Below are 27,960 nucleotides of genomic sequence, written 5' to 3' on the forward strand. Positions count from 1 at the left end.
CAAATAATTCACGGCCAGATGCTCCCACCCTTCCTGCATGTCAGATAATGCTTGATTTTGTATTAATCTCTCTGGAACCAACAGCATTACTCATGGGGTGATGCAGCTCAGCCTCAGCAAGGCTGGAAGGATGCATGCCATATATGGTTTCACTTCCCCTGCTCACTGCCACAGGCCTACCAGCTATGCAGGCCTCTCCCTTGCATATAAAGTCAGGCATGTGGAAGGATATGTTTCAACAGTCATGCTTTAGAGCAGGGCAGCCCGTCCCTGAAAGTGTTTCCCCTTCCATCAGCAGCATCAGCAAGGACCTCTTGGCTCCTGATACTGATGCTCATTCTCTCTCCTGCCCCTCTTTGATCCACTTGAGCAACATGCCAGCCCACTAAACCGGCTTGCCTGGGTTTCAGAACAGGACTCACTTTCCTTTGTTTCTCATTTCCTCCAGCTCACAAAAGCCTTTGTAGACGTTGCGTTGTCTATGTGTGTGCGCATGCATGTATGCGCTTCTGAGTGTGTATCTGAGTGTGCATGTGTATGTCTCCCTCTTTGATAGAGGTAGGTGTGTTTCTGTGTCACACTCTACAGTCTCACTCCCTAGTTAGTATCATTCACCCGTCTTCCTGTGTCCAGGAATTCACTCTGCTTATTCCCTTCCAGCTACTCAGAATGAATAAAATAAAAGCCATCATTAAAAGTCTAAGTCCATGACAACCATATTAGAAGTAGAAGTCACTCATTAAAAATTCCAGTCTCTATCAGAAACAGCCCAGCTGGGCAGGATCAGTCCAGCCCACCTTCTCCTCCAGTGCTGCACCAGTTAATCCCTTGCTTAAGACAACCACTGGGGCAAAATCAACATCACAAAATCCATTATGCTCAGCCCTGCCCCTAAAAGAATCACTTTCTCCTGGGCCAAGAAAGAATATTGTCTCTGTGGACATTCAGCCTTGACCCCAGTTCTCACCCGGCTCTATGCATCTCAAAAAAGGACCATTCTGTGCTGGGGGACAAATAAAGGCGGGGGAGGGGGCAGTCTCTGTAGAGGGAGGAAATCCCAGATCTTTGCTTTTGTTTTAATCTAGTACAATCCCTGTTAAACTGTGCTCCACTTTCCTCTGGTGCAATAGGATAATAGAAGCAATAGCAATAGGAACAGCTGGTAAATGGATGTTAGCCAGAGCAAACAGTGACCCTTCGGATGTCAGTTTTCCCTGCATTAGCACTTCCTTCTGGTGAAGGGAGTTCTCCTGCATATCCCTTTGTCCCAGTTTCTGGGCAAATAGCAGCATTGATGCAGCCTTTCTTAACAACTCTGGACTGGACTCTCAGCTTCTCTGCATACTTTTTTCTGCTTTATGTCAGGTTTTAGCCTTTTGGCAGCTGGCGGTTTCAGAGCTTCTCAGTGACACAGCTGGAAATTCCAGCTCCCAGCATTAGAGTTAGCAATTGGTTAGAAATGATATATAAACCTCAAAACAGAACCTGTCTGGGTGCTTTCTTCTATAATACCAGCCTACATGCAGAAAATAATACAGAGCCACTCTCCTATCGCATTGGTGTGGTAAATTCACTGTACAGAATAAAAGATGCTTAAATGACTGAATTAGCCTTATTAGTTTATAAGCATTTACATCTGCATGGTTACATGTTAGCCCAGAACTGTAACAATCCAATAGGTTGGTTAAGTAGTCAAAAGACTGAGAAGAAACTTGCGGCAACCAAATGCATGACAAGAACTGAAGCTGTAATCATCAGTTGGATATAAGGAATGACTAGTGACTGAGTTGTAGGGCTTTTCAAGGAAATAATTCTGATGAAGACCTGAACCATGAGAATGACATCCCAGGAGTTATCCTCAGTCTTGATGGAAAGCCAGTCCACATTAGACAAGCACCTGGAAGCTGGGAAATGTATGTGAACTGCCTTGGAGCTGAGCAGCTCCTACAGGGTGCTGATAATGGTCATTGAGGTCACTTGTCATGTCACAGGAAAGGCTTTGTACTTCAAAGCATCGGTCCTTTGCTCTTGAAGTTTCACAGCCACAGTTATTTGCATGAGATTTCTGGGATTGGCACAATTTACAGTTTCACAGAAGTCCAGAATACCCCTTTTTGCAGCCAAACTTAAACAGCAGTGAAAGAGGTGAAAAGGTTAAGAAAAAAGCAAAGAAGAAAAGAAAAGTGAAGGGACCTTTAAGAAAGTGGGGAGGGAGAGGGAGAGTGGAGGATGTTCCAGGCTTGGTTTATATGCAAAGTTTTCATTTTAACTAAACCAGTTTGCCCACTCCCTCATGAAACAGACTGGATCTGAGTTATAACCAGGTTCCTGATAATAAGCCAACATGTGATTGACTGTGCAGATCACTGCAACATAAAGAGACCTGGGTCATCACATAGGTCATGAACAGGGATAGACGTGTTTTAATTAAAGTCTACACCACATATTAAAAAAGGTAATGACATGGCACACCCACAGTTCTCAGGTGCCTTGAAGGCATGTGGAATTTGTCTTATTTGCCTCAGAAGCACATCTATATTCCCCAGGCATCAGATTAAATATTATTATCCATGGACAGAAAATTACTCTCAATGGTTTGCTGGGGGAGGATATGTTAATGCTCTATGGATAAAAATTGTATTTTTTCTATTGCCATGAAAGAAATGATATTAAGTATGAAACCTATGTCTATAAGAAAAAATGAAGGGCTTTTAACATGCCAGTTTTTCAGTAGATGCCCTGAGAACTATGGTTCCCAGAATTAATACAATGCTATAGCGTATCCTTGTTAAGGACAATGGTTATCATCCAGACCCATTTGGATTACTGGTCCTGCTCTAGTCTGATACCCCAACATACATTTATGCTGGTGGCTTTACTTCAGCCAGAGAACACAAATGGAGCCTGTAGCTGTCAGGTAGGGTGGCTGTCTCATAAATTTCATGGTCCATTTTGCTATACAGCCCAGTTTTGCAAAGCTGTTTATAATAGAGTTGGCCCTTAATCTTGATGTTAAAAATGTGGATCTAAATTTTGGAACTCAATACGCAAGTTTTAAATATTATGTGAACTACAAGAGATAAAATAAAGTAACATTAACAAGAAAACCTGTGAAAATCCAGGCCACCTAATAGAATAGGGACTGTTGTGGTACAAGCCCGTCTCGCTCTGTCTCTGGCTTGACTCTGTGGTTGGTGAAATGTCACCAGCATACCATGGCATCACATGGAATAGGAGCAGGCAGTCCAAATGGTGTTGGCTATTGGGTGAATGAAGAAGGCTAAAGTTATAAGTGAATAGTATGCTGTATGCCCATGCCAGCCTGGCTCTTGGGTGTTTGCAGATTCAAATAGCTTTAGTTAAGTGCTGAAATGTGTTGTCCAGCTTCAGTGAGGAACCTAGTTTGTTCTGCGTGTACATGGCCAGGAATTCCCACATTCATTCTGTCAGGTGCAGAATGGCTGCTAAACCATTGAAAGTCCTGGCCTTCCTTACACACTCCACTCCCTCCCCTAAATACCCTGACACACCCTAGCACCCAGCTCCCTGACGTCCTCCACCTAAGCCCCTTCTCACATGCCTTATCGCTTCTGTTTCCTTCTTCCCTTCCTCTAGGCCCCCTTCACAAATCCTATGCCCTCTGCTCCCCAACCCCTTTCTTTTTCCCTTTTTCCCCTACCCTGTCCCTTTTTAGAGGCTGCCTGTGCCCAGTGGGTGTTATTTCCCTCTTTCCTCTGCTGGCCTGACTCTAACCTTGGTGGTAGAGACTGCTGGAAGGTCTTCTCTGCTGCTTTTGACAAGTGCCAGTGGACCCAAGAAGTTAGTCTATCATCTGCCTGCTCTCCAGCGTGACTTACCCAATAACTAATTCAATAAAAGGACTGACTGGTTACTCTGGCCTGCCTCCTTCTTGGCTCCCATGCTGAGCTGTTGGCAGACAGAGAACACCTAAAAACATGTAGCATTCAAGGATGTTCCATATACATATGGATGTATGCGTTTCCAAGAATCCTCTAGCCTGGGGACATGAGTCTTAATGGCAAGACAAAACTCAGTGCGAGGAGCTTTGGGACTGGTGGGAACAGCCAGTGGACACTCCAGACCACCCAGCACCAGAAAGCCACTCTCTTGGTTTCTGAGTGCTGTCAAAACCCAGACAGAGTGACTGGGGAAGATATTTTCTTACCCCCATTTAAATGGGGTAAGAAAGTGTTAAAAGTGTTCCTCTGTGCCATTTTTTATAAAGATGTCCTTCCTGTATTGAAACTTATATTTCTTCCTCCCTCTGCATCCCAGTTTACTGCATTCCGTTAAGAAAGGCTTAGGTACTAAAGTGATGGCAGCTATAGACAGCTCTGATGGATAAGATAAAGTAATTAAGAGCCAGATTCTGCCATCATTTAGTTAAGCAATCCTGTAGTCTGTCAGTACTTGATAAGGGGGCTACTCCCCATGAGAAGGGAAAGCAGAATAATTTCTGAGGCTGGGAAGTTATCCCTGGAGTCTAAAGGGTGACTTTTTGAGGCATTGAGGTGCCAGAAGAGCGCAGCTAACACCTGGACCAGATATAAAATAGCACACTTACACCATAATAGGTTTTCCTCACAGTGCTGATGGACAGGTCAGGGGCCTAGACATAACTTCAGTTTTGCGGGAATGTTTTCAGGGATGGCCAGGCAGAACACTGCATTTGCCAGGCTTTCTGTTCATTAACAGAGTTGCAAAAACCTGTTTGGCTTTTGGTAAATGCCTATCAATTAAGATAAGCGGGTGGGTAGAAATGGGAAGGGAACAAGGCAAGCTCCATTCTCAGTTACACTATTGAGGCTGTGCTAATGCAAAGGGGGGCAGAATTTGACCTGGGCTGTGTAAGCTCCCAGCTTTGTGTGTTTCCTGCTTCAGAAGATAATGTGCTAAGTGACTCCTTTGTGCACAGAGGTATGGAAACCTTCTTTTTATGTTTTTCCCTCCCTCCCTCCTCTTTCCGTTCTATGATCCAGACACCACTAACTGTATGGAGTTGATGACTGGCAGACTTTCCAAATGTGGTAAGAACTTCCCTTCCACCTTTTCTCCCTCCCCAAAGCCCTGCTGAATAACATCTCACCACCCTGCCCCTTCCCATGCCCCTGGCACACCCATTCACCCCCTAGCAATGCGCTGTGCCCCTCACCTTTATGTACACACATATACACACTCCTTTTCTGCTTCTCCCCATCCATACACAGGCCCACAGGACCTATCACGATTTACCCCTGCCTATCACAGGTGTGTGTCGATCCACTTGTGAGTTCCTTCCCTCTCAGCTGCTCTCAGTGGAGGGTTTTGCCACTGAGTCAGAATTTGTGTCCACATCCCCTGCTTCTGTGAAGCTGAGACCATAGTCTCAGCTGCTGCTTCCTAGTGTCACCTGCTAAAGAGTCAGCACCCGCTCCCCTCCCCACCAAATGTCCAAGGACCTTTTGCTCCTGGAAGTCCAGCTCCTAAAATAAATTCCATGCCATGGGCAAATACATAAGCTGTATAAATTGGCGTCATTCCAGTCTGAGCCTGACAGCTGATATTACTTCTACTAGTAGAGTGAGGGATGTGTGCTGCAGTTAATTTAAGTTTCCGCACTAGGGATGGGAGAGGTAGTTTCCCTCTAAAGTCACCTCTCTCCTTGCTTGAGGATTCCAGAGATTTCAGCTCCATTCCCTCGCAAAGCCTGTCTTTCACTCCATCTTCCCTTCCTCAGTCCCCTTGACAGCAAGAGCAGAAATGCCCAAAGACAGTGATAGAGGCCTTTCTCATAATCCTTTTGGCCCAAACAGGAAATGCCCCAAATAACACAAGAGAGTCTGCTCTCTTTACATTTGCAGGCCAGAATTGCAGGTCAGAGAGGGTGGGAAAAGCACCAAAACATTCAGACATTTATAAGAACCTAAAATTGTAAGTGCATGGGGAATCTCTTTGTTGATCCAAACACTGCTCTCCCTTACACCACCAGCAATCCAAAGTAACAGCTTTGGGGCTCCTGTACACATGCAGCGAGGCTGGTCTGACGCACTGTAATTATAGCTCATGGGAGCAGACTCGATTAATCAAGTCTGCTGGAGCATGGTAATTGCCGCGCTCCAGCAGATTCCAGCATCCCACGTATCAGTGTCCCCTCACTGAAAAATGGCACTTTAACGAAAGTTTGTTCCATGAGCTGTAGTTGAAGCCCCCAGCTTGTTCGACGAGCTTTAGTTAAAGTGCCCCTGCCATCATTTTTTCAGTGTGGGGATGATGACACACATCGTGCACTGGGAACTGCAGGTCTCAGCGCTGCTCTAGTTAAAGCATGTGTCCACCGCAGGAGCATGTGTATAAATGCCTAGTGTCTGAAGAGTTACTCTGGCTTTGCAATGGAGGCCATGCCAGATTTATACCAGGGAACTAAAAGCCAAATTTGGTCCATTTCCTTTTCCCTACATGAGTCTTTCCTTTAAAATACAGATCAGCTGGAAGCATTTTTTGTTCTTCTCCAAGGGGGGCTCATTTTGATTTGTCATCTGAGCTCCTAGGTTATGTTACTTCCAGATGTCTCCTGGAAGTTCATTTAGTTCCCAGGCAGCCCTCCAACCTCTCCTTTAGCATCCAACAGAAAATCTCTCCTTGCCTTCAAGCCTCAAATACGTGCCTAAAAGTGGCATCAACATCATGCAAAAATGTGGAAATGCTGATTCTGCTGATTGCTTGCAAGTTAATAGACCCACACAGAAAGCTAGGCAGTGCTCTGGGCTCACTAGACAATGTATCACTGTTTATTCCCCATTCAGCCAGGCCCAGCAGCTGTCAGGGTGTCAACCCCACTACTAACAAGGGGTGGGGGAGAAAGTAGTAACAGCCGGTATCTGGAAACATTCTGTAGGGTACAATAGAGGGACAGTGTGTAAATCCAGAGTCATCCTTCAATCCTTAGAGGAGTTCTCGTTCAGTTTGCGTGGGGACAAGTGATGGCAGAATTTTACCCACAGTAGGGAAACTCTCCACTATTACTTGGCAGGCAAACAGCCTCATCATATGAGATTAAAATAATGTTCACCAGTGAGCTACTAGAGGGGTAATAAAAAATAAGTACCCCAGTGTACAAGCCCGATCCAGATGCTGGCTGCTGACAGGGGGCTCTGAGAAGCCCATCCAATTCTAAAACTTGATTTTACATGCTGAGAAACACTTGTCATTCACCACAGGAACTTTCCATTCCCCCCACCAGATCTGTTTGGGGCTGGTTCTCCATCCCCCCACACCCCCCCAGGGAAAACAGACATTGCTTATTTCTCTTTCCTGATGAATCCATAACAAAGTCCGAAGCCTGCATCATCAGCACTTCCATGGCACCAGCTTGGGATGAGATGAAGAAAGGGATAGGATTTATTATTCATATTACAAGCAGCAGCTCAAGGCCTGCATCCATCTGATCAGGAGCCCAGGGGACAGACATCTACCCCAAAGAATTCACTGCCCAGTTCTGTTGACCTCAGGCTGTTTAGGAGCTTTCCTGTCTATTCTGCTGTATCTTTTGTTGGCTACTTGTGCTGGAAAGCCTTGGGCCCTACCCCAAATTGTTAAAGAGCATTCTGGCCATCTTGGTGAATTACTGACTTTTACAGTGATGCTTGGGTTGTAGCAGAAGCACAGTGGTGTCCAGTTGCCTTTTGTAGTCCCACAACTCATCTTGCTCTTGTCTCTTGCTCCTTGAATCTTGGAGAACTTGTCATGGCTTCCTAATTGGAGTCACCTGACCTTGATCTCCAATGAGCAGAAATGCCTCACAGGAAGGACTGCAGGGCAGTAAAGGTTCTTCTTTCTGTTTCCCCTGACAGCCCTGTGTTAGTGGTCAGACATCTCTGTACTGAGCCAGGATTTGGGACAGGTTTTATGCTTTATGCTTGGTTAGACTATATTTGGTCTCTAGCTGAAACAAGGCATCTCTGTGTGTAGCTAATGTAAAGCTCTTGACTAGCAGAGTAAAGATCTTGAATGGCAAAGTATCCAGACTTGGAGCTAGAATGGTCCTGATCTTGGGTAAGCACTAGACATCCTATTCCTTCTGGATTCCTCCAGATATTTGCTATTTCTGACATTTCTCTGTGTCTTGATGCCTATTAGCTGTAATGAATATTATTGATATAATTTGACTACTGATATGGGGATGAATTGTGACCCAAGCAGGGGGAAGTCCATCTTAAAAAATGATAAACCAGGTCAAAATTTAAACCAAGAAATGTGGTTGGATGAATTTTTCAGCATGCTCTGGGCCCAATTTCCAAATATTTCATGAGGAAAAGGAAGGGTCAGATTTGCAAGTGTTCAGCATCCAGCAGCTCTTATTGTGATGCTGATGTCCAGATTTCTAAATCTCCAGCCTCAGGACTCTGCCTTTTCTACTGCAGCTGAACAGTTCCCTGGAGAAAACTTGGAAATGTATGCTTTGAATAAGAAAGTTGCTATACAATATATACTTGATTTGCATCAGTCAGTGAAGGCCCCGCGTGAGTGTTTGCTTTGCTTTGCTGAGCTACACTGAACTGACTTTTTTTTTAATAACATCTTGGGTGGTGGCATTGCTACACAAGAAACCAGAGTTGAGAGAGAGGAACCGAACTTTCCCCCCATGTAAATAAGGCTCTAGTTTGTCTGAATGGGAGCAGTTCAGGAAACTGGGAACTCATGAGGTCACAGCTGCCCATCTATCTGGTAGAAAAGGGGCAAATCCTGGTTTCAAGTGCTGGTGTGCTGCTGGCAGCACAGGGAGTGTTACCTTTGCATACAAGGGAAGGACAGAGAAGCAAGCACCTTTAAGAAAACTGAGTAGCAGTCTTAGTGATGCTGCCAATTTCTGTAGCCTTATGGGTATAAATACCACCAGCCTCCTCCTTCCATACCCCACATGTGCAGGGTGCTTTTGATTTAAGAGAGGAAACCTTTGATAGAAAAAACGCCCAGTGGTGAACCAGAGATAACAAACCACTCCATTTACTCAACTAGCCCCCTCATTATAACATTACTCAGTGCTGTTGACCCGGCCTTGCTAGTGTTTTTGCTTCTGTTTTTTAAGGATGAACTGATGTCTTTGCACTATGCCACACTTCTGAAATGGTAATAGAAAAGGAAGGTGCAAGACAGCTCAGTATGCCCGACCCATATTCCCCCCACTCTGCAGCTTCCACCACCTATTCCCTGAAAGCTGCCTGGTTACATGATATTGTCTGACCCACTGGAGGCTGAGCAGGCCATCTGCTGTACTGTGTATGTATGAGAGACAGCAAGCATGAGTGTACAAGGTAGAGGTGGGTATCTCCCCTACCTGCCAATACCTGTGATCTGCCATAAATGTAGAACTTCACTCCTACATTGAAGAGTGTATCATCTGGGGGACCAAAGATAAAGACAGGCTATAGGTAGAGCATTTCATGTGTAGGGTGCCAGTTCAGACTGAACATTACCATCAAGGGATGCTGGTGTGGAGACCTGCAGACAAAAAAAAAAATGTGTGTATGATAGATTCTGTGCAGTCCTTGATAGATGGGTATCCATTGTTTAAAAGTAGCCATCATTTAGCACCATCAGGAACAGTGTAGAAGTCAGGGACTGAGTGGACCCTAGACACCAAGCACTCCTTTCACTTGTAGAAGTTGTCCTTCTGGGTCAGGCTGGAGGTGTATCACTGGGAAAGTTGGAGCTGTTCTGTGGGAACATAGACCTCAGTCTCCCACCCTGTCAACCCACCTTCATCAGCTGGCACTAAATTGAACTAAAATAAATGATCATGTTTAGGGTTATAAGACAAATGCACTGTTTCTGATGCCACCTAAAAAAATGTCAAGTAGGAAATTTCTCTAGAAACATCTGTAATGCTGTACATCAGCAGTTCTGAACCTTTTTCAGTTGACGTACCCCTTGACCTCTAGCAAGACAGGTAAGAGTCAGGCCTGTCTGCTGTTTTCCTCCACTACACAAGATAGCTTCATCCATGCAACGCCTTCACATGTGGAATTTTTCCTCTGACATCATGCATCATGAGATTGTGAGTAGTTTGTGTCAGTGCCTGACATAATTGAGCCCTGGTCCTTGATAGGGACTGTGGGGGGCTTGCATTATAAACAAATAATAATTGTGAGAGGAGGAACAAGATACTTTCACCTTTCCTGCACCCTTGATGCTGGGAATTCTTGCCCCATGTCCTATAAGTGTGTCCTCTTGTTTTGGATCTTCTTATTCCAAAGGCCAATGCTTGCCAACCCAGAACAAGCAAACAACGATAACTCTTACCTGAAAAAAAAAGGCAGAGCCTTCTCAGAACAGAAGAGAAATGAGTTGTTGCATATTGAAGAGGATATCAGTTTTTTGTGAGCTGGGAGTTGGATTTTCACTATGATTCACTGAAACCACAGCTGCTGCTAAGATATGGGGGGAGGGTGGAATGAAAAAATATGGAGAACCAGGGAGAGAAACTCGATACAGGGAGAAAACATGAGGAGCCAAGACACGCATGAAGCAGAGAGGCCACCTACAACAAAGGTTTCATAGTTGTAGGGTCAGAAAGGACCTCAGTAGATCATCAAGTCTGCCCCCTGCCCTGGGCAGGAGTGAATAGTGGGCTCATCTGACCCCAGCTAGGTAATTATCCAGCCTCCTCTTAAAGACTCCCAAAGTAGGAGTCAGCACCACTTGCCTTGGAAGTTAGGAAGAACGTGGATGGCAAGATTAACAGGGGGCTTCTTGCCCTCTCAGTGAAGTATAAGACCCATCTTTTTCCACTAACCAACTTAAGAGATGTGGGGAACCAAAATCCAGCTTTACATGAAGGAAGGACAGAGAGAATAGTTCTGCTAAAAGCCTATTTGTTTATGATCAGGCACCACGAGGGTGGATGATTTAAAAATGCCCGAGAAAAGCCTTGAGGACCTGGTTCCACTGAAGTCAATAGGAATTCTGCTGGTTGCTTCAATGGCAACAGGACTGAAAGCAGAGCCCTAAGTGCCTCCTTAAACATTTAAGTGGGTCTTGGGTGGAGTTCAAGCATCTACATTTTAAAAAGTCATTTGACATAGCCCTGTGCCAGGAGCCACCAAACTCATTAGTCATCTAAAACTTTTCAGGCACCTCCATTTTGGACTGCAAAGTTCTCCTAGGCATCCACAGTAGGCTTCTCTGCAAGCTCAGGAGTGATTCAAGGACAGCATTTAGGTGCACCACAGCTTCTAAGTCCTACCTAAGCATGAATACAATTCATAGTATTCCTTGGTTTCTAAATCCTATCTAAGCACTTCAGCCCCCCCGCTTCCCAGGAGAGTGCCTTAACTGTCAGGCTAGGGAATAAGCTAATCAAGGGCACTTTCCACCCTTTCTGTTGAAACTGGGCCACTTGGCAGCAAAGAGTCCCAGAGTCCTGGGGCCAAAAGCAGAGTCAGCAAGACAAAGTCTGCTTCTTTATCCAGTGCTTGTGGCTGTGAGGACCCTTTCATGCATGTTATTATTACAGACACTCATTGGTTAGAAACAAAAATAAACCTGGTAGCAGAGACTGATACCCAGGACCTTACCCTCACAAGAGAGGGCCGTATCCACTAAGCTACAGGGGTAGATTCCCTCTTGCTTATATCCTCTTTCTAGCCCCCATAACTCTTGCACTCCTGGCCACCAACTTCAGCAAGAGGGGTGGAGCGTCCCTCACCTAGCCTGTTCCATTGACAGGTGATTAGGACTGTCTTCTTGGAAGATATGAATTTGAATCTTGCCCTGGTGAAGTGAGACTAAAACCCAAATTCTCCACCACCTGGAGCTCTAACTACTAAACTTTTGGGCAAAAGGTGGGCACCACCACCATTATTGGGAGGGAGATCAGGCATGAAACACACTGTACAACTGTTGCAGAAAAGGCATTAGGTATTGTAGATTGCAAGTGAAAAGAAATACCTGATGGAAAGCTTAAATAGCTCTAATGTCTAAGCTCCTGAGATGGGTAGGTATTAACCCTCCGTGCTTTAGAATTTCCTATTATCTATCCCATGGCATGCAAAATGCTTTTGGCATTTCCCTTCAGATGTGAGTACTGCTTCCCATTGTCTGTGTAAGATATTTAGGGCCGAAGCCTAAATTGCCTACAGACATCTCTAATGTTAGGCCTGTGCAAATAGGGAAGTATTCAATTTGGATTCAGATTGGGCTGATTTGGAGGACAATGATTCAATTCGGAGATTCGGATCACTGTCCTGAATTGATTCAGCTGACGTGGCTTTGGAAGATTTGGCGCCGCTTTGGAGAGATTCGGTGATTCAGATCAGCCAGAGAGAGGCAGGCACAGACGGGTGGGTGCACGTTCTCCCACCACGCCTCTGGTTGTGCCTGCCTCCCCCCGCATGGAGGGAGCCATGGGAGAAACCCCCATGGCTTCCCTGCCCAGCCCCATCCCCTGTCCAGCCCCAGCCTGGTCCCTGCACTTAAAAAAGCATCGCACTCACCAGATGCAGCAGCGGCGATTGGGGCCTCTGAGAGCTCATTGCAGAGCCTCTCCCCCCCCCAATGCAGTGCACGGCAGCAGGGAGCAGTGGGGACCCACCATACCTGGCACCTGCATGGCAGCTGCCCCGTGGCATGGGTGCAGCATGGCTCAGCAGGGCACTGTATGCTTTCTGGGAGCTGGAGCCACTCGGGTTGAGCACTACCAGGCTCTAGCTGACTGCTGGAGCTGCCCAAGCTCCTAGACAGAGCACAGTGCCCTGCCAAACCGTGATGCACCCATGCCATGGGGCAGCTGCTGCATGGGTGTCAGGCAGGGAGGTGATCCCTACTGCTCCCCACTGCCCTGCACTGAAGGGGGGGCTCTGCTATGAGTGCCCAGAGGCCCCAATCGCCACTGCAGTGACTGGTAAGTGCAGGGCTTTTTTTTCTTTTCTTTTTTTTTTAAGTTCTGGGAAGCTGGGCTGGTGATGGGGCTGGGCAGGGCAGCCACAGGGGAGTCTCCTGCAGCTCCTCTGGCTATGCCTGCCTCTGCCCCAGTGGCGGGAGCTGCAGGGGCTGTGCCCTGCTGCCACTTGTCCAGCTGGCACTGGGGGGCCAGGGGTGGTGAGGCGTGATGCAGGAGCGGCTCGCTACGGGTGGCAGCAGGGCATAGCCCCCACTCCCAGCACTGCCACAACTGCATCAGTACTAGGAGCGGGGCTCTTCCCTGCTGCCACTTGCCAGCTGGTGCAGGGGGCACAGAGAGCGCAGGATGTGGGTGCGGCAGCGCTGGGAGCAGGGGCTATGCCCTGCTGCTGCTTGCCTCCTTCTGCCTAGAGTGAGCCACGCCCACATCCCGTGACCCCCTGCTCCTCTCCCTAAGTAACATGCCCCCCCATCCTGGCTGGGTGGCTTTTCCCAGCCCCAATCCCTCCCTCCCCAACACCCCTTTCCTCCCCACTCCGCCAACCTCAACAGACTTACCAGTTGGAGTCAGTTTAGTCTATGGCTGAATCTCCAAAGCAGCTGAAGCTTTTCCAAATCAATTCAGGTGCTTAGAATTGACTCTGTTGTTTTTATTTGGTTTCTCAATTTGATTCGGATTCAAAGATTCAGTCCCCGAATCAGGCCAGATCTCCTCCAGATCAAATCAGCTACCAAAGCTTTGCGCAGCCCAACCTAAAGTCTCTTCATTGAATGTATAAGGATCTTAAGTACCTAACTGGGTCACTGAATTTCTCAAAAGTTAGGCAGAATAGCACCTAAGCTGAAGCAGCTACTGTGAGATGCTTGAATCCTAGCCTGAGTTCGGATCTGTACAGCTGTCTAAGAAATTCATGAAAGGATGGGCTTCTGGCAGCAGCAGCTGTTTCCAAACCACTCTGGGTGCTGTCCCAAGTCCTTCAATCTTCTCTTCATTTTTTATATTTTCTGCACAGGACTTTGAGGTCCTTTATGAGGACTAAAGTGCAGCCAACCTAATCTTCTTCTTTCCTAACTACAAACTTCTGCAGCATCTCAGCTTTGCCTACGGCACCCATGACCTACTATCGCCAGCAGGGGCAGATTTCATAAGAATGGGAAATGAAATATAAGGGACAGAAGGAGTCCTTGCAACCCATCTCTGCAGCATCTCTCCATCTCCTGGACCTGGTGTCTATCCTCAGTCCTTCTCCTTACCTCTAAGTGCATGTTGAATTCAGTACATTAAAGGCATCAGCCTCTCTTGTGGCATCTGGCAGTGACTGGCCCACACATAAATTACCCTCTGAATCAAGATATTTCTCTTGCACTCTTTAAGTACCCAAACCTCTGTAAGATTCAGCACTTGTTTTTAGCCTTTTATATTCTCCCGCTGCTTTATAACATTCACCTCCTAAACTGGGCATGGAAATACAAGTGCTTCATCATATAGCATCTCAGTCTTTTCCTCCTAAGGAATACAGACCTAATGCTCTGCATCTCTCTGTACTGCTCTGATCCCTCTTGCTCTTAACCATCCTTGCTGCCCTTCTCCCAGTGTGTACATCGTGTCCACGGGTTTGCACGTGAGGGAAAGAAGCTCAGAGTCGCAGGTCTGGAGAGAGCGGAGGCACTGATGTTATGAAACTGTCTTTGCCCCATCCAGGTGAAACAGGAGATCTTGAGTATTATAACAGTCCCACGAGACTCCCAGCTAGTTTTCAGTTGTGGCATATTATGGCCCAGTTTGTGCTAGCCACTAATCAGAGCCTCCAAACATACTATTGGCATTCCACTAGCTGTAACATTTTGGGGCTTGTTTTCCTGGCATCATCAACCCGGGGATTGGCATTTAAAAGCTGGCTTTAAGAGCAACAGTGCTCACCACTTCAAATTTTACCTTTGACATTTCAATGACTCAGGTTTACCTTCTATCACCCAGTCCACAGCCACAGTCTGAGCTAGGTGGTGCAATACGCAAGAATGTGCATGCCATTGATGCTCTAAGTCTTCGTATTATCTGGCTGTTGGATTGGTTCTTGGTTGCCAGAAGAAGAGAGTGTGGAGACAAACTATATCATTACAAACCCTGCTACTGTAAAAGGCAAAGAAAGGAAAGGGTTAGAGAAATGGCCTATTTTTATTTTTCAGTAGCTTGCTCTGAATATCCCTGAGGATTTCTTACCTCCCATTAAAATTTTAGTGGAAAATGCTGATTATAAGGAATTCAGTAGTGATATCGGCAAAGGGAAGGCAGCCTATTAAATGCCGTTGCCCCCAGTAAATCCCTAAACACTTCAAAGCCAATAGGGCAGGCAGAGGGGGGGAGTATGAAGGGGCTGCATATTTTAGTATAAGGATTAAAAATCCAGTATTAAGGCTCACCAAATGTGGGGCATTTGCATATAAAATGTTGTAATGTTTTATTGGTCCATTTTTGCAAATTGTACCTTTTTTCTTCCATACCTGGCTCTGCAAAAGCTAAAACTTCCCCAATCCCTGTAGAATCCTGCTTATTCTGCCCTGCCCTGTTTCTGTAAGTTTGTTGAATAAACTGCTCAGCTGAATAACTGGAGACACCTCTCCCCTTCTTCCCTCCCCAGGAGTCTTTCCCTCTCCAGCATTTTTTTCAGTGCTTTCTTCCATTTTTTCTCTCTGCTGATTCCATTTGCGTATGAAGACAGGGGGGTCCAAAGCCACATAAGAACCTGACCTGGCCATAGTCTTGCATTCACAGCTGAGTGTTGTGTTCTTCCCCCTTCCTTGTTTTTCCCATTGAAAGAGAGTGATGGTCTGAAAGAAGCAGAGACAAACCTGACCAGAGCAGACAAACTTGACCTGACCAGAGCTTGCTGGATCGGAGGTTTTGACACGAGTGTTACAGAAGGGCCCAAATAAAAACCCTACCTTGGAAACTTCTGTTCCTCTTTCCCCCTCCCAGTCTGTGGTGAGATAACTGTGTCCTGACCTGGATACACTCCTATGAAGTTCAGGGCTTATCGCATCTCAGTCCTAAAATTGAGGTCCAGATTTCACTCCTCCACCCTGATCTAGCGGTGCTGTGATCTGGGGTTTGGTTTGGCCTCATCTGTACAACAGAGTCAGTCAGCAGAGTTGTACCTATCCAGCACCTGGTAGCTATTTGGATGTAGCAGGGGTGTAGCTGAACGCACAGGCAGAGCCAGGCAGAACTTACACTGAGCCTAGTTAAACATGACATTTTATTTAAAGCAGCAAATGGAGGGAGACAGAAGGCAAGTTGCCCTAGACAGACTGGCAGGCCTGGCACCTTAAACATGCTAGCCAGGTGATTTTCTCAGTGCCTGTTAGCATGCAGGGGGAGAACTGCAGCTGCTTGGGCTCTACAGAGTTGACTAAAGCAACCACTCTTTTACAAGGCACAAAAGCAGTTTGCATCCTCTTTCCTTGCAAAAGAGCTATGGATAATCGTAGTAATTGATGCCTGTCTAGCACCTTTAATTAAAGGATCTGAAAGCACTTGACAGGCTATGTACAATGGTCACCATTAAAAAGCCTAAATTGCCCACACTGGCATCTGAGCTACTGAAGTGTTGGTAAACACTGCACTATCTCAGCCACCAATGTCTTCTTACTGCGGCTAATAGTGAAATGCAGCCACGTTTGAATTGGAAGGCACAAGCCTTTTCATAACACACAGCAGCGCTGGAATCGAAGCAGTCTGTATTCATTAGGAGATGCAGGATCGACGTACATAGGTAGGGTGTAATTATCTCATGGGGCAGTGGACAGTAACATAACTGGGGGGAGAGGGGCGCCTAGGGCAGTAGCACTGGGTCCTGCCTCTGTGGAAGGGGGCGCAAAAATGCGTGCAACTTTGGCAGCCAACACTGTCCCAGGGCATAGAGCTGCCCAGCTAGGCTTCTGGCAACAGATCTAAAAAATCCTACTTTTGAAAGAAAAGATGTGCTGTTGATAGTGACCAGAGCCAGGATTCACATTGTCTCCTTTGATGCCTTCATTTATGCATTGCAGTTCCTACATGTTAAGCTCCTTGCTCTGGTGGGTGATTCAGTTTGTCCAGATTAGGTGCCTAGGATCCTTGAAAGAGACTTCAGAGGAACCTAGGGGCCTGTACGGAGAACCTGGAGTGGTAGTTGCCTCTTAGACCTACCAAAGTGAAATGTTAAAGCATAGGGGCTGTTCTTAACCATCGTTCCTTTTAGAAGCTTAGGCTCCTAACTCACCCAACTCCGTTAGGTGTTTCCATTCACTTGCAATCCACAATACTTAACCTAACTTCAAGAGGTAGCCACCTCATGGTTTCAAAAGATGGCCATGCCATGGGAAAGGTAGCACCCACCACTTGTCCATTAGCTTCACGGTTAAAGCATTTGTCCAGGAAGCAAGAGACAGACTCTTTTCCCTCTAGGAGGTTTGAGCCCGTATCTTCCACTTTTCAGAAAATGCCCTTCCCCCATGCTAGGGAGTGTCCTGTAGGCCAGCAGAACAAATGCAATGAACACTGCAAAGGTAGGTAAGAGGATAAAGCTCTCCCTCGGCAACAGTGAATCTTGGGTTCTGCTGCCAGGCTTATTTCTGATTCTTTAGCACATGTTGGTCAAAGTTCAGATGCATAAAGATTTCAGAGCATATGGGAGCCTACCTCTGCAGCATGTTGAGGATAGCTGTCCCGTCAAGCAGGGGCACTAGTTGCTAGGGTTATTTCTGAGTTTTAACTAAGCAACATCAAGCAGGGACTAGAACTTGGGACCATGTTCTCCAAAGGGATGGCTGTCACCACTTGGCTCTAAAGAGGCAGGTTTCTGCTGGCCTTCTGAGGACTCTTGCTCTCTTATCCACCCAGTAGGGGTGGAGAGGAATGGAGATTGGATGTTTAGGGCATTCACCTGGAAAAGGGGAGGTGTGTTTTCAGATCTTCTTAGGGTGATGTACCATAAAAACCAAGTCTTTCACTTCCCAGCCAAGTGCTCTTGCTACTTGGTTATTCGCCAAAAGCTGAGCAACAGTGCCACTGCTCTTGTCTTTTCATGTGCTGCACTCCATGCTGTCAGGGCAAGTCAGACATTATTTTTTTTGTGTGTGTTACCTGACAGCAGCCTCTCCCAGGACATAAGTGGAGTTTAAACATCTCCCAGCAGACAACTGAATCTTAAAGGCGTCTACGTGATAGTTAGGCATATCACCAGAGCACTTGCAGAAGCTGTAGCGCAGGTCCCCCCATGCAGGGGTGTGCACTTGTAGAGGTACAAATAGCAGCACAAATTTGGTGCACAGCAAATTGTCCTGGGTAGGAGAGGCTAGGGCCTGCAAGCCTCAGCATTATTACCTGCACCTGTATCCTGGTGCAGCAGGTTTTCAGATCCAGCATCATGGAGCCTGGCAAACAACCAGCGCATTGCTCTGGATGGCCAACCCTCCATTTTTTCTGGTGCATACTGCTGACATGCTCTGTGCTGCTTTTTTCCCAGGACTTTTTTTTTGCAGCGCGGCACACTTTTTCATGTTGTCTGCATGTGGTTTGTGGCCCCACAAACCACACACCCCTGCATTACCCCTGCTTACCCTCTAAGGAACTTTGCAGTTCAAAATGGAGGGTGCCTTCCTGATGAATTCAGAGAGTGGGGGCCACTTTGAGATACTCTTTGGCACTTAGGCAGCTGAATTCCACCTTAATCCCCTTGAGTGACCTAAGGGATCAATTTGAATCCTGGTCAAAGAACAGTCAGGACCTTGTTTTAGATTTGATCTGACAACCAGTGCCTTCAGCATCCTATCCAGGGTTTTTGGCTGAAGGGAAGAGACCACCTTCCTTCAGCACCTGGGAGGACACCAGTTCTGGAATCACTCAAGCCTGAATCTTCTTAGCTCGGAGAAGACCATAGGCTTAGGTTGATGTGTTTGGAGGCAACGAGGCTACTCAGACACAGTTTTGGACTGTGGCTTCATACGAGACAGTAAGAGGAACTAAGAGATGCCTACTTTTGTCTCCCCCAAGGTTTCTGTAACCTCTTGTCAAGTCATGCAGGGGTGGTGCAGTATACACCCTCCCTTTTTTCTAGAACACCTGCCTGAGGCATGGGGAGAGTTTGGATTCTTTTCCCTGCTGTTCATTTGCCAGCACGTCTGTGCCAGTTTGGAGAGCATCTCAATTTGTGCAGAAAATATCTGCCTCGTGCCTAGCTGACACTGTTACACAGGGGTAACAAAGCTTTCAAGGAGGACTCCTGGAGTGGTACAGCTTATGTACCACCTCTTGCTCATGGTATTGTCACAATTAAGCCTTTAGTTACATCACATTTGTCATACGCTAGCACAGCTAAAATGACGACATGCCTGACCCATTGAGGGTAAATACCCTGATTCCTTCTGCCCTCTGAACTTTGGAAGATGTATAACTGCCAAGCAATCAGTTGACGCATGAAACCACCAAAGGATACATGATAGTTATTAAATAAAAGCAGGCACATGGGTGTTATGGAAGCAGATCCACGCTCTGGACTCCCTATATACTATTTATGCCTTGTAAAGTAAGGAACTCCCAACATGCCCTTTTCCTCAACTGACCCACTGCACTATGTCCAGCATGTGCCTTAGTGTCTTTCCATTGCACAGTTGGGAATGGCACTTGGCAACTATCAAATGTATCTCATGTTTTACAATATGGTGAAAGGGTGGACAAAGACATTTTGGGAGCAGCATGAAGAGCTGAGTCCTGAGAGAGCAACAGAGCCTAACCTGTGCCACTTGTCCCCTGAGCTCGTGTCCAGATTCACCAGAGCTTCCTCATGTTCTCTGAGCATATAACCTTACAGTGCCTCCAGCGTCAGTAGAGTGAAGGTCAGTGTAACAAAGACAGCATTTTAAAGAGGGCAAAACCTAAAGTACATCCACCATATCACAACTCTTGGTCTGGGCAGATGCTGGAATTAAGTGTAGGCAGGCACGGTTCTTTGGGTAGTTGTAAAATGGAAATAAGCATATGCATTGGGGCCTGCTCCCACAAAGTGCTAAGCATTCTCTGCTCCCCCGCCTCACTCTTGTCAGCCACTGCGAAGGATGCCCAGCACACTGAAGGATCAGACCACAAGCCACATGTGCTGATGGAGTCTTACTCCCTTGTGTGCCAGCCCTGCAGTATTTTCAAGTGCTTTGATCCCCACCCCCCCCATAATGCACAGATGCATCAGATCCAAGGGGTGGCTGAATTGGACGAGCAGGTGTTCAGGGAAAGCCCAGTCAGGCAAAATGAAGGAAGGGGAGTTGTAGTTAGAGACCGGGAACTTACTAAGGCTACAAGGCAAAGTGAAGCATGATTTGGTGACCATGCATTCATGGCCCATTTTAATCAATGCAGTTTTCCAGGAATGGCTACTTTCCACTTGCCCTTCAAGTTGCCAAGTAACTCCAAGCTACATGTATAGCTGTTTCAACAGTGTGGTGTTGTGTGCCAGGCTCAAGCAGCTGCAGCCCCCTCCCTGCTCGGTTAGATCTCAGTACCCTGCCCCTTGGTATGAAATTAGCTCATCCCCCTTTGGCTGTGGTCCCAGCCTCTCTATTTCCATAGGTGTCCCATTCCAACACTCTTCCTCTTCCTGCTCATTGTCTTCATCCTCCACACACCCCCACGCACGTGGCTCTGGACCTCTCATCACGTTCTTCTCGTTAAAAACCCCATTGTTCATTTGTTTGTTTGTTCTCTCTCTCTCCTCTCTCTCTTTCTCTCTCCCTCTTTGTTTTTTTTTTTTCTTTGTCTCCTCTGTTTTGTGTACCCAGGCAGCCCATTGAGTAACTTCTTTGACGTAATTAAACAACTTTTTTCAGACGAGAAGAACGGGCAGGTGAGCCACCCCCCCGGCACGCCAACCAAGCATAGCGCAAACAGCAAGCGGAGCGATTCCGATGCTAATGACTATGGGTCTAGAGGAGACAATAAGTACCCCGCTGGCAAAGACAAGGCAAAGATGGTCTCATCGGTCGGCCTACAAGACCAACCTTAAATAAACATACTTAAAAAAATTAATTAAATAACTTTAAAAAAGCAAGAAAGAATGAAAGAATATTCCTTAGCAAGCTAGCCTCTAAACTAGAAGGATGTATATACCTTGCCACAACAGTACAAAACTGTCTATAGACAAATTTTGTATGAAGGAATGACTGTATATATATACATATATATATTTATATATGATATATAATATATATCTCAGAAACAAACACAAAAACAAAAAACAAAACAAAAAAAAAGAAAGCAAAGAAAAGGTAGCACAGATGACAAAACCCAGTTCGCCAGATCTTGGGTTGTGGTTTTTTTTTTCTTTTCTTTTCTTTTTTGGTTTTGTTATTTTTTTTTCTTCTCCCCATTTTTGGACTATTTTTTTCCCCATTTTTCCCTCCTGATTTCTTTTTCTTTTGTTTTTGTTTCTTGTTCCGTTCATGCTCTCTGTGTTTCTGACGACACCACTTGTTTCCGCTCTGCTACCAGGAATTATCCCGAAAAGTTAACATGCCAGCCACGGCTTCACCTTCTGTGCTCTGCGGACACTTGTTGACGGAAGGCAACCGATGTAGACTGTCCAAGGACCAGTCCTGTTTGAGGTTCCCAGCCTCTCCCCCTCCCTCTGGGAAATGGGTTTCTCCCCCACGCTCCCCCCCCAAACGCCTCCCCAACACACGCTTTTTCTCTTTTTCTTTTTGGTGCTCCACGAGAGAGATCTGCTCAGTAATGGGATTGCACGGTCTGGGCTGGAAGCAGGTTGCAATTGTTGGAGCGACATCATTGTTCTTGACAACATTCATCTGTGCAGGTGAACTCAGAGGTGAAGGGGGAGGGGGGCACGAAACAAAGGGAGGAAATGGTACAAGAAGCCTAGGGCGCACTCTCTTCAGAGACCACCAAGGAACGAGTCAAATCAAACCATTGAACCAAGACAGTTACTGGAGAGCTCCAGTGGGGGAATATCCTCAGACGTCTTTTTCCTCCCCCCCACCACCCTTTCTTCTTCCTTTCGTTATTTTGTTTTTTTTAAATTGAGTTTAGTTTTTTTATATACTCTATAATTTTTCTTTTCAACCTGCTGGAGGGAGACAAGATAGACTTGGGGGGGTAGGGATAGCAAACAAACACAAACGAACATTGAAACTTAGGGAAAAGGCAACGTCCGGCCGCAAAGATGAGGGACAGGATCCTACCTAGCCAAGGACAGTCTCTCCTGCTGCCAACCATCGTTGCCGTTGCTGCTACTGCTGCTCCTTCTTCTCCACCTTCCACCCTGCCTATCGACTCCCTCCAACCATGCCGCAACCGCATTGAGATCTTCCTCCCCCAGCCGGACCCTCCGTCTCATCGCGCATTGGATGCAATCTTCGTGTCGCTAGTGCTGCATCAAAATATCAGTATTATTATTTATTTGCTGGTTTCACTTTATTTATTTGATGTGTTGGGTTGTTTTGTTTAATTTTTTTTTTAAAGACAAAGAGAAGAGAATTATTATGAGGATTATTTTTGTTGTTTCCGTGTGTGTGCGTGTGTAAACCACTGGCACTTAGTTCATCTGAGCAAGACAAGAAGGGTCAGTGCTATGGGCGAATTAATCACAAAGCTACTGTAAACTTTAAAAAGTACTGCAAGATATTTTTATAAACTCTTTTTGTTTAGAAAGGGGGATGGGGGTGGGGTAGGGTGGATGGGGGACTGTTTTTTTGTGTTTAAGTTATTAGGTCTTGATTATTTATATATACATATATATATATTTAAAAAATAAGCTGTTAGATATATCTTCTGTTTAATTACTGTGTAGAGGCGACACGGATTCCTATTTATGTTGGGGAGGGGAAAAAAAGACATGAAAGCCCTTAAATGTTCATCTTGTGAACTCAACAATTTTCTCTCTTTTTTTTCGTCTTTTTTTTCCTCCCCCCTGAGGTACATGACAAAGGGTAACTTATTGCGGCCCAAGTTCCAAGGTTAAACAAATCAAACACAGTTTTTATGCGTTGAAGACAAAAACACAATGAGAAGTACTTCTTTACTGAGATTTAAGAATGTAGGCTTAGCATTAGTGTGCAATTCTCTTATGACCTTTGATTGCTGTTTGTTGGGTTCCTATGGCTGTATGTTGTACCACAAGATTTTTTTTCTTTTTGATGATAATGTTGGATGGTTTCTCTCTCTCTCTCTCTCTCTCTCTCTCTTTCTCTCTCTCTCGTTTTTCTTCCTTTCTTTTCTTTCTTTTTTTGGTGATTGTTGTTGTTCTTTATTTTAATTTCCCCCCTCTTGGACCAGTTTTACTTGTACATAGGTTTGAAGATTGAAAAAAAGGAGGCAATTTTTTTAACAACACATTTAGGGCAATGACCTTTCACCCTTGCCCTTTGACCCCCATCCCCCAAATGGGAGGGATTTAGTTTCTTTTTTTGTTTTTTTTTCTTTCTTTCTTTTCCCTATTCTCCAACTTTTTCTCTTGTATTGCTGTATGCATGTCAGGCGCCAGGGATGGGGGGGAAGGCAAGGGTGCAGGAGAGGGGGACAGTTTTAATTGCATGACATTGCTGTAAATTAGTCTCTTTTGCTTTTGTTGTCTTTCCTGCCTCCACCCACGCTCCACCTCTCCTCCAAGCTCCCCTCCCATGCGCCTCCCCCCCCTTTCCCTCCTTTCTCTTCCCTTGTGTATAGATTTTGATGCTTCTGTTACATTGTACCTCTACAAAAGGCTGGGATTTCAATACAAAATAATAATAATAATTAAAAAACCTATATCAGCAAAACCCATGTGGTACAAGCAGGAAGGGGATTACTTACACAAGATATAAGAATAAACGAAAGCAATACCTCTTGTTATCCTTCCTATTTTGTACTCTGATGACACGCGCGCACACACACACACACACACACACACATATACAGACACATACTGACATTATTTAACAGTTTAAAATGGACAAAAAAAAATCTGATGTATCCCTTGTTAAATAACTGTGAGCAACTTTAGTTCAAAAACCAATAAATTCATTCAGTAAAGATACTAGCTGTGGAGTGTCCTGTTTATGTCCTTGGCAGACAGTCTTGTCCCTCCATTCACCAGTACCAGCCTCCGGTAAGTACTGTACTGAGGCCTTCCACCCCCAGGCAGAAAAGTACAGCTTCAACTTAACTCAGCATCTTCTTGATCATGAAATTAATGCAAGACTTGTCAGGCATTCGTGACTTGAATGTTTGGCCCAGCCTGGCAGAGTCCTGCATCCACCCAGCAGAGCTGCACCAAGGCTGGACAGACAGCAAGGATAGTCCGGTTGCTGTTTCATTTGGTAACTCTTGCAAAAGGCCAATCTGAATCTGAGACAGAACTAAACCAAACCCCTCAAAGAGCAGGCTCACAACTTGGAAAAGGTCAGAGCCAGCACCAGCACACAACATTAGTGCTGCAGCTTTCAGTCTCATTTCTAATCTCATCATCCACATCTGCTCTGAATGTAAGAGACAAGAAACCACTTGTTATACTTTCTCTCTGGAGCACCCTACCACTCAAGCATGTTTCAAGAGGCTTCACAGGTATGTCTCCCTGAAATAGGTTTTTGTTGCATGTTGGTTTGATCACTTGTTTACTTGCCCTGTATCTCCCATTTTCTACCTGTCAGATATTAGTATTTATGCCAGGTTTATTAACACTTGTATATTGTGTGAGGGCCAGGCAGCTGATCTGCCAGAGAGGCATATACAGGCATGGGCCCTTTCCCACCCTCCCACACTAGTCTCCTTTCTGCCCCAACATGGTGCTTGTTAGTTCTGCTGTGCTTGTGGAGGAATGCATTTCACTCTGAGGAGTGCAGGTGGGGGTAGGGTTCAGGAAGTGAAGGTTATATAGGGGTGAAAAGAGGACATTTTTCATTGGATGCATAGAAAATCCCATAAGAGAACTGTGGTTGCTGTGTGTTGGTGTTCACTGTATGCCTTGGTATCTCAAATTGTCAGTTGGTCTGCAAAGATGATGACTAAGAAAAGGCAAGTGTGTCAGTAGTCACCTTCAGGGTGTAAGAATAACACAGTTTGCATGCTTGCTCTGTCCATTTTGAGCTAAAGGTACCATTTTGTAGTCCAGCAAGGCAGACAGAAGATACCACATGCAGTGGCTCTCAGGTGTTGTCATAGTGATGACCAGGGATCCCTGTTTTCTCTGTTTAAAAATTGCAAATTCTCTGATTAAAACACACAAAATCCACATTTTTCTGCAATTAAAATGAAACATCATTTTATATAGATATAGATATATAGATATGTATGTATGTGTATATATATGTATATATGTATGTATATATGTGTGTGTGTGTGTGTGTGTGTATTTATATGTATGTATGTATGTATGTATCAGTTGAATGCAATGTTTTACTAATATATTTACAATTTTAAAGCAATTTGAAAGCCTACTGATGCCTCAGTCATAATTATAAAATAAATTCTAAATACCTATATGTTTTAGTTTTGGCCTTTTATCATGGAAAATCAGATCTCCCCCATCCCCTTCACTCACCAGGATGTAGATCCAGCTGTGGCTGTCCTCCCTGCTGCTTTGTAGCACTGGGCAGCCCTGATATGTTGGTGCCCTTCCCCTGCCTATGCTGTTGCCACTCACTTGCAACCCACAGCCCCTCCCAGCCCTGCTAGTGCCCCTCCTGGCCTGCTACCCCCCACCCCAGCAGGTAATGCAGCACGGGGCAGGGGCCACAAGTGATGCGGCAGAGGGGCCACATGCCCCATCCCAGTTTTCTGCACCTGCAGCGGGGTGTGGGGCTGCAGCCGAGCTGGACCAGCTCCAGACAGGAGCTACCTCTGCGGCCCAGTGATTTGGATGTAGTGTGGGAAGGGCCACTACACTGCCACAGTGAGGTGCAGGAGTGGCGGTGACACAGAATTGTGCCCCTGCTGTTGCCAGGCAGGCAGGGGGCTCCTCACCTTCGTGGCCATGGTGGCATGACACTTCCTCCCACTCCAGATTCTACCTGCTGGGCCGCAGAGGCAGTTCCAGCCTGGCTGCAGCGCTGTGCCCTGCTGTGGACACACAAAATTGGGTGAGCACATGCCCCCTCCATCATCTGTGCCCCCCCACCGATACATGGCCTATGCCCCCCTCCTCCCTTCCTTCCCTCCATAGACTTCCCTTGAGGGAGCTGCTTTCCACTACTGTGTGGCTGTCACATGCATGTGTGCACACACATGCACATGGCGTCCCCTGCTTGATCACTCTCCTCCCACTCCTGCAGCCCCTTGAAGACTAGAACTCTGCCAACCTGAAAGGGAAAACCTGCCATCTCCTGTGTTTTTCTCCTTTAAAGAGAAAATCTGTGTTTCTCCAGGTTTTTCCATAGTGAATGGAAAACCCAGATTCCTGGGATAAGCCACATGGTAGTTGAGACTGTTTGTAGACATGTCCCTTCCACCTTGAGGCAACCACAGAAAATGCTTATTTGGAGAAGGACAATGAAAATAAAGTAGTTAATTTGATCTATTTGGGTGGTAGCTCCTCAGTGCATGATAGGCACCTGTTTTCTCTTGGAGCAGGTAGTGTGAGTGCCCTCTTTCCAGCTGGTTTAACAAGGATCCCAGCTCTTCATCTCCATGACAAGAAGCTTCAATATCTGCAGAAGTAGATGGAAGTGAGGGGTTAGTATAGGGGCAGGCAATTATTTTGGGCGGAGGGCTGCTTACTGAGTTTCAGCAAGCCATCAAGGACCACATGATAGGCAGCCAGGGCAGATAAATATTAATTTTCTAAATTTTTTAGGGGCCCTGCAGGCCAGATAAAATGGCCTGGTGGGCTGCATCCAGGCCCTGGCCTGCATTTTGCCCACCCCTGGGCTAGTAGCCAGCACCATTTGACCTGCCAGCTCTTTGTAGATTGTCAGCAAGCATTTGAAAGACCAGCAGTTGTCTGCAGACCAGTTTGAGAACTGCTGCTATGGTAGACCAAGCTACTTTCTGTACCAAATGGCATCTCCTTGGAGGCAATAGTTGTGTGCTTGATTACAAAGGGACAGTGTATCTACATCTGTAGTGGTAGCAAAAGGTACTTTAAGGAGGTCACAGTACTGTAGCAGACATTTCCTATGAGCGTGGGGCCTTGCTAATGTTTGTAGCACAGGTCAGAGAACATGCTTAAGTTAGCCCCCTGGGGTGTGTGGTGCCATCCTTAGGTGATGCCAGCTTTGGTAAGAGCTGCCCCAGAAATTGGAGAAAAATCTTTACCAGGGTGTGCTTTTCAAGGGTCACAGCAGTGCTGGTGAAGAAAGACATCTTCAGGATGTGATGTTAAAATCCCTAGCAGACATGGTTCTCCAAGAGGTCATGCTTTTGGGAGGTAGCATCTCCAAAGGAAAACGTTCATGTTAACGTCTGCCACAGAAGGTGCAGTGAACAGATGTCTGCTGAGGACAGCAGCGTCTGCTGATATGACCCTAACAGGTGTGCAGGTTCTCCTACAGGCTGAGGGATCACCTTCTGGTCGTCGTGCTCAGTATTTATAGGGTGTATAAATTACTGCACTTTAGACTAATCTAATGTGCCGTAAAGCATCACTGTCTACACATGCACAGCAATTACTGTGCAGTATATTAGTTTACTGCACCATTTTCTAGTACCTATAGATAAAAGTACTAGAAAACAGTGCATTAACTAATGTGCAGTACTGTACATGTAGAAGCTGACCAAGAGCAAATTGTTCCTTGTCAGACTGGGCTGTGCCAATCAGGCTCAATTTTGTTCCAATGAGGGTGCACGTATAGATGTGTGCTGGGGAGTGCTTTAATGAGCCTTAATTTTCTGCACAGAAAATTAAAGCGAATTAATTGCACATGTAGATGTGCCCATTGTGAATGATGTTCATGCTTGCACAGGACTTTTGTCACAGCGAAAAGTCAGGGCTTCATTTTAAGATATCTGAAGATCTCTTAACCCATGAGGTCCTGAAGGCAGGACATGGTGTGGTTCAAAATGAAGGACACCAGAATAATTATTGAAAAATGAGGCTAGACAGG

At 45.9% G+C, this 27,960-nt stretch overlaps 1 protein-coding gene across 3 annotated transcripts in view; it reads left to right on the forward strand.

Annotated features, from left to right (window-relative positions):
- Window positions 1–21,555, forward strand: part of BRSK2 (BR serine/threonine kinase 2) — a 483,239-nt gene extending 461,684 nt beyond the window's left edge. For 2 of the 3 annotated variants that reach the window (XM_090032456.1, XM_090032454.1), the window contains 2 exons: window positions 5,001–5,048; window positions 20,758–21,555. In XM_090032456.1, the coding sequence (XP_089888582.1) occupies window positions 5,001–5,048; window positions 20,758–20,933 (224 nt within the window). In that variant the 3' untranslated portion in view covers window positions 20,934–21,555. The remainder of the gene's footprint in view (window positions 1–5,000; window positions 5,049–20,757) is intronic. The other variant, XM_090032455.1, reaches the window with a different exon arrangement.
- Window positions 21,556–27,960: the final 6,405 nt, after the last annotated feature.

The sequence above is a fragment of the Crocodylus siamensis genome, chromosome 2 (assembly GCF_052110815.1).
Source record: "Crocodylus siamensis isolate JL-2025a chromosome 2, ASM5211081v1, whole genome shotgun sequence".
NCBI lineage: Eukaryota > Metazoa > Chordata > Crocodylia > Crocodylidae > Crocodylus > Crocodylus siamensis.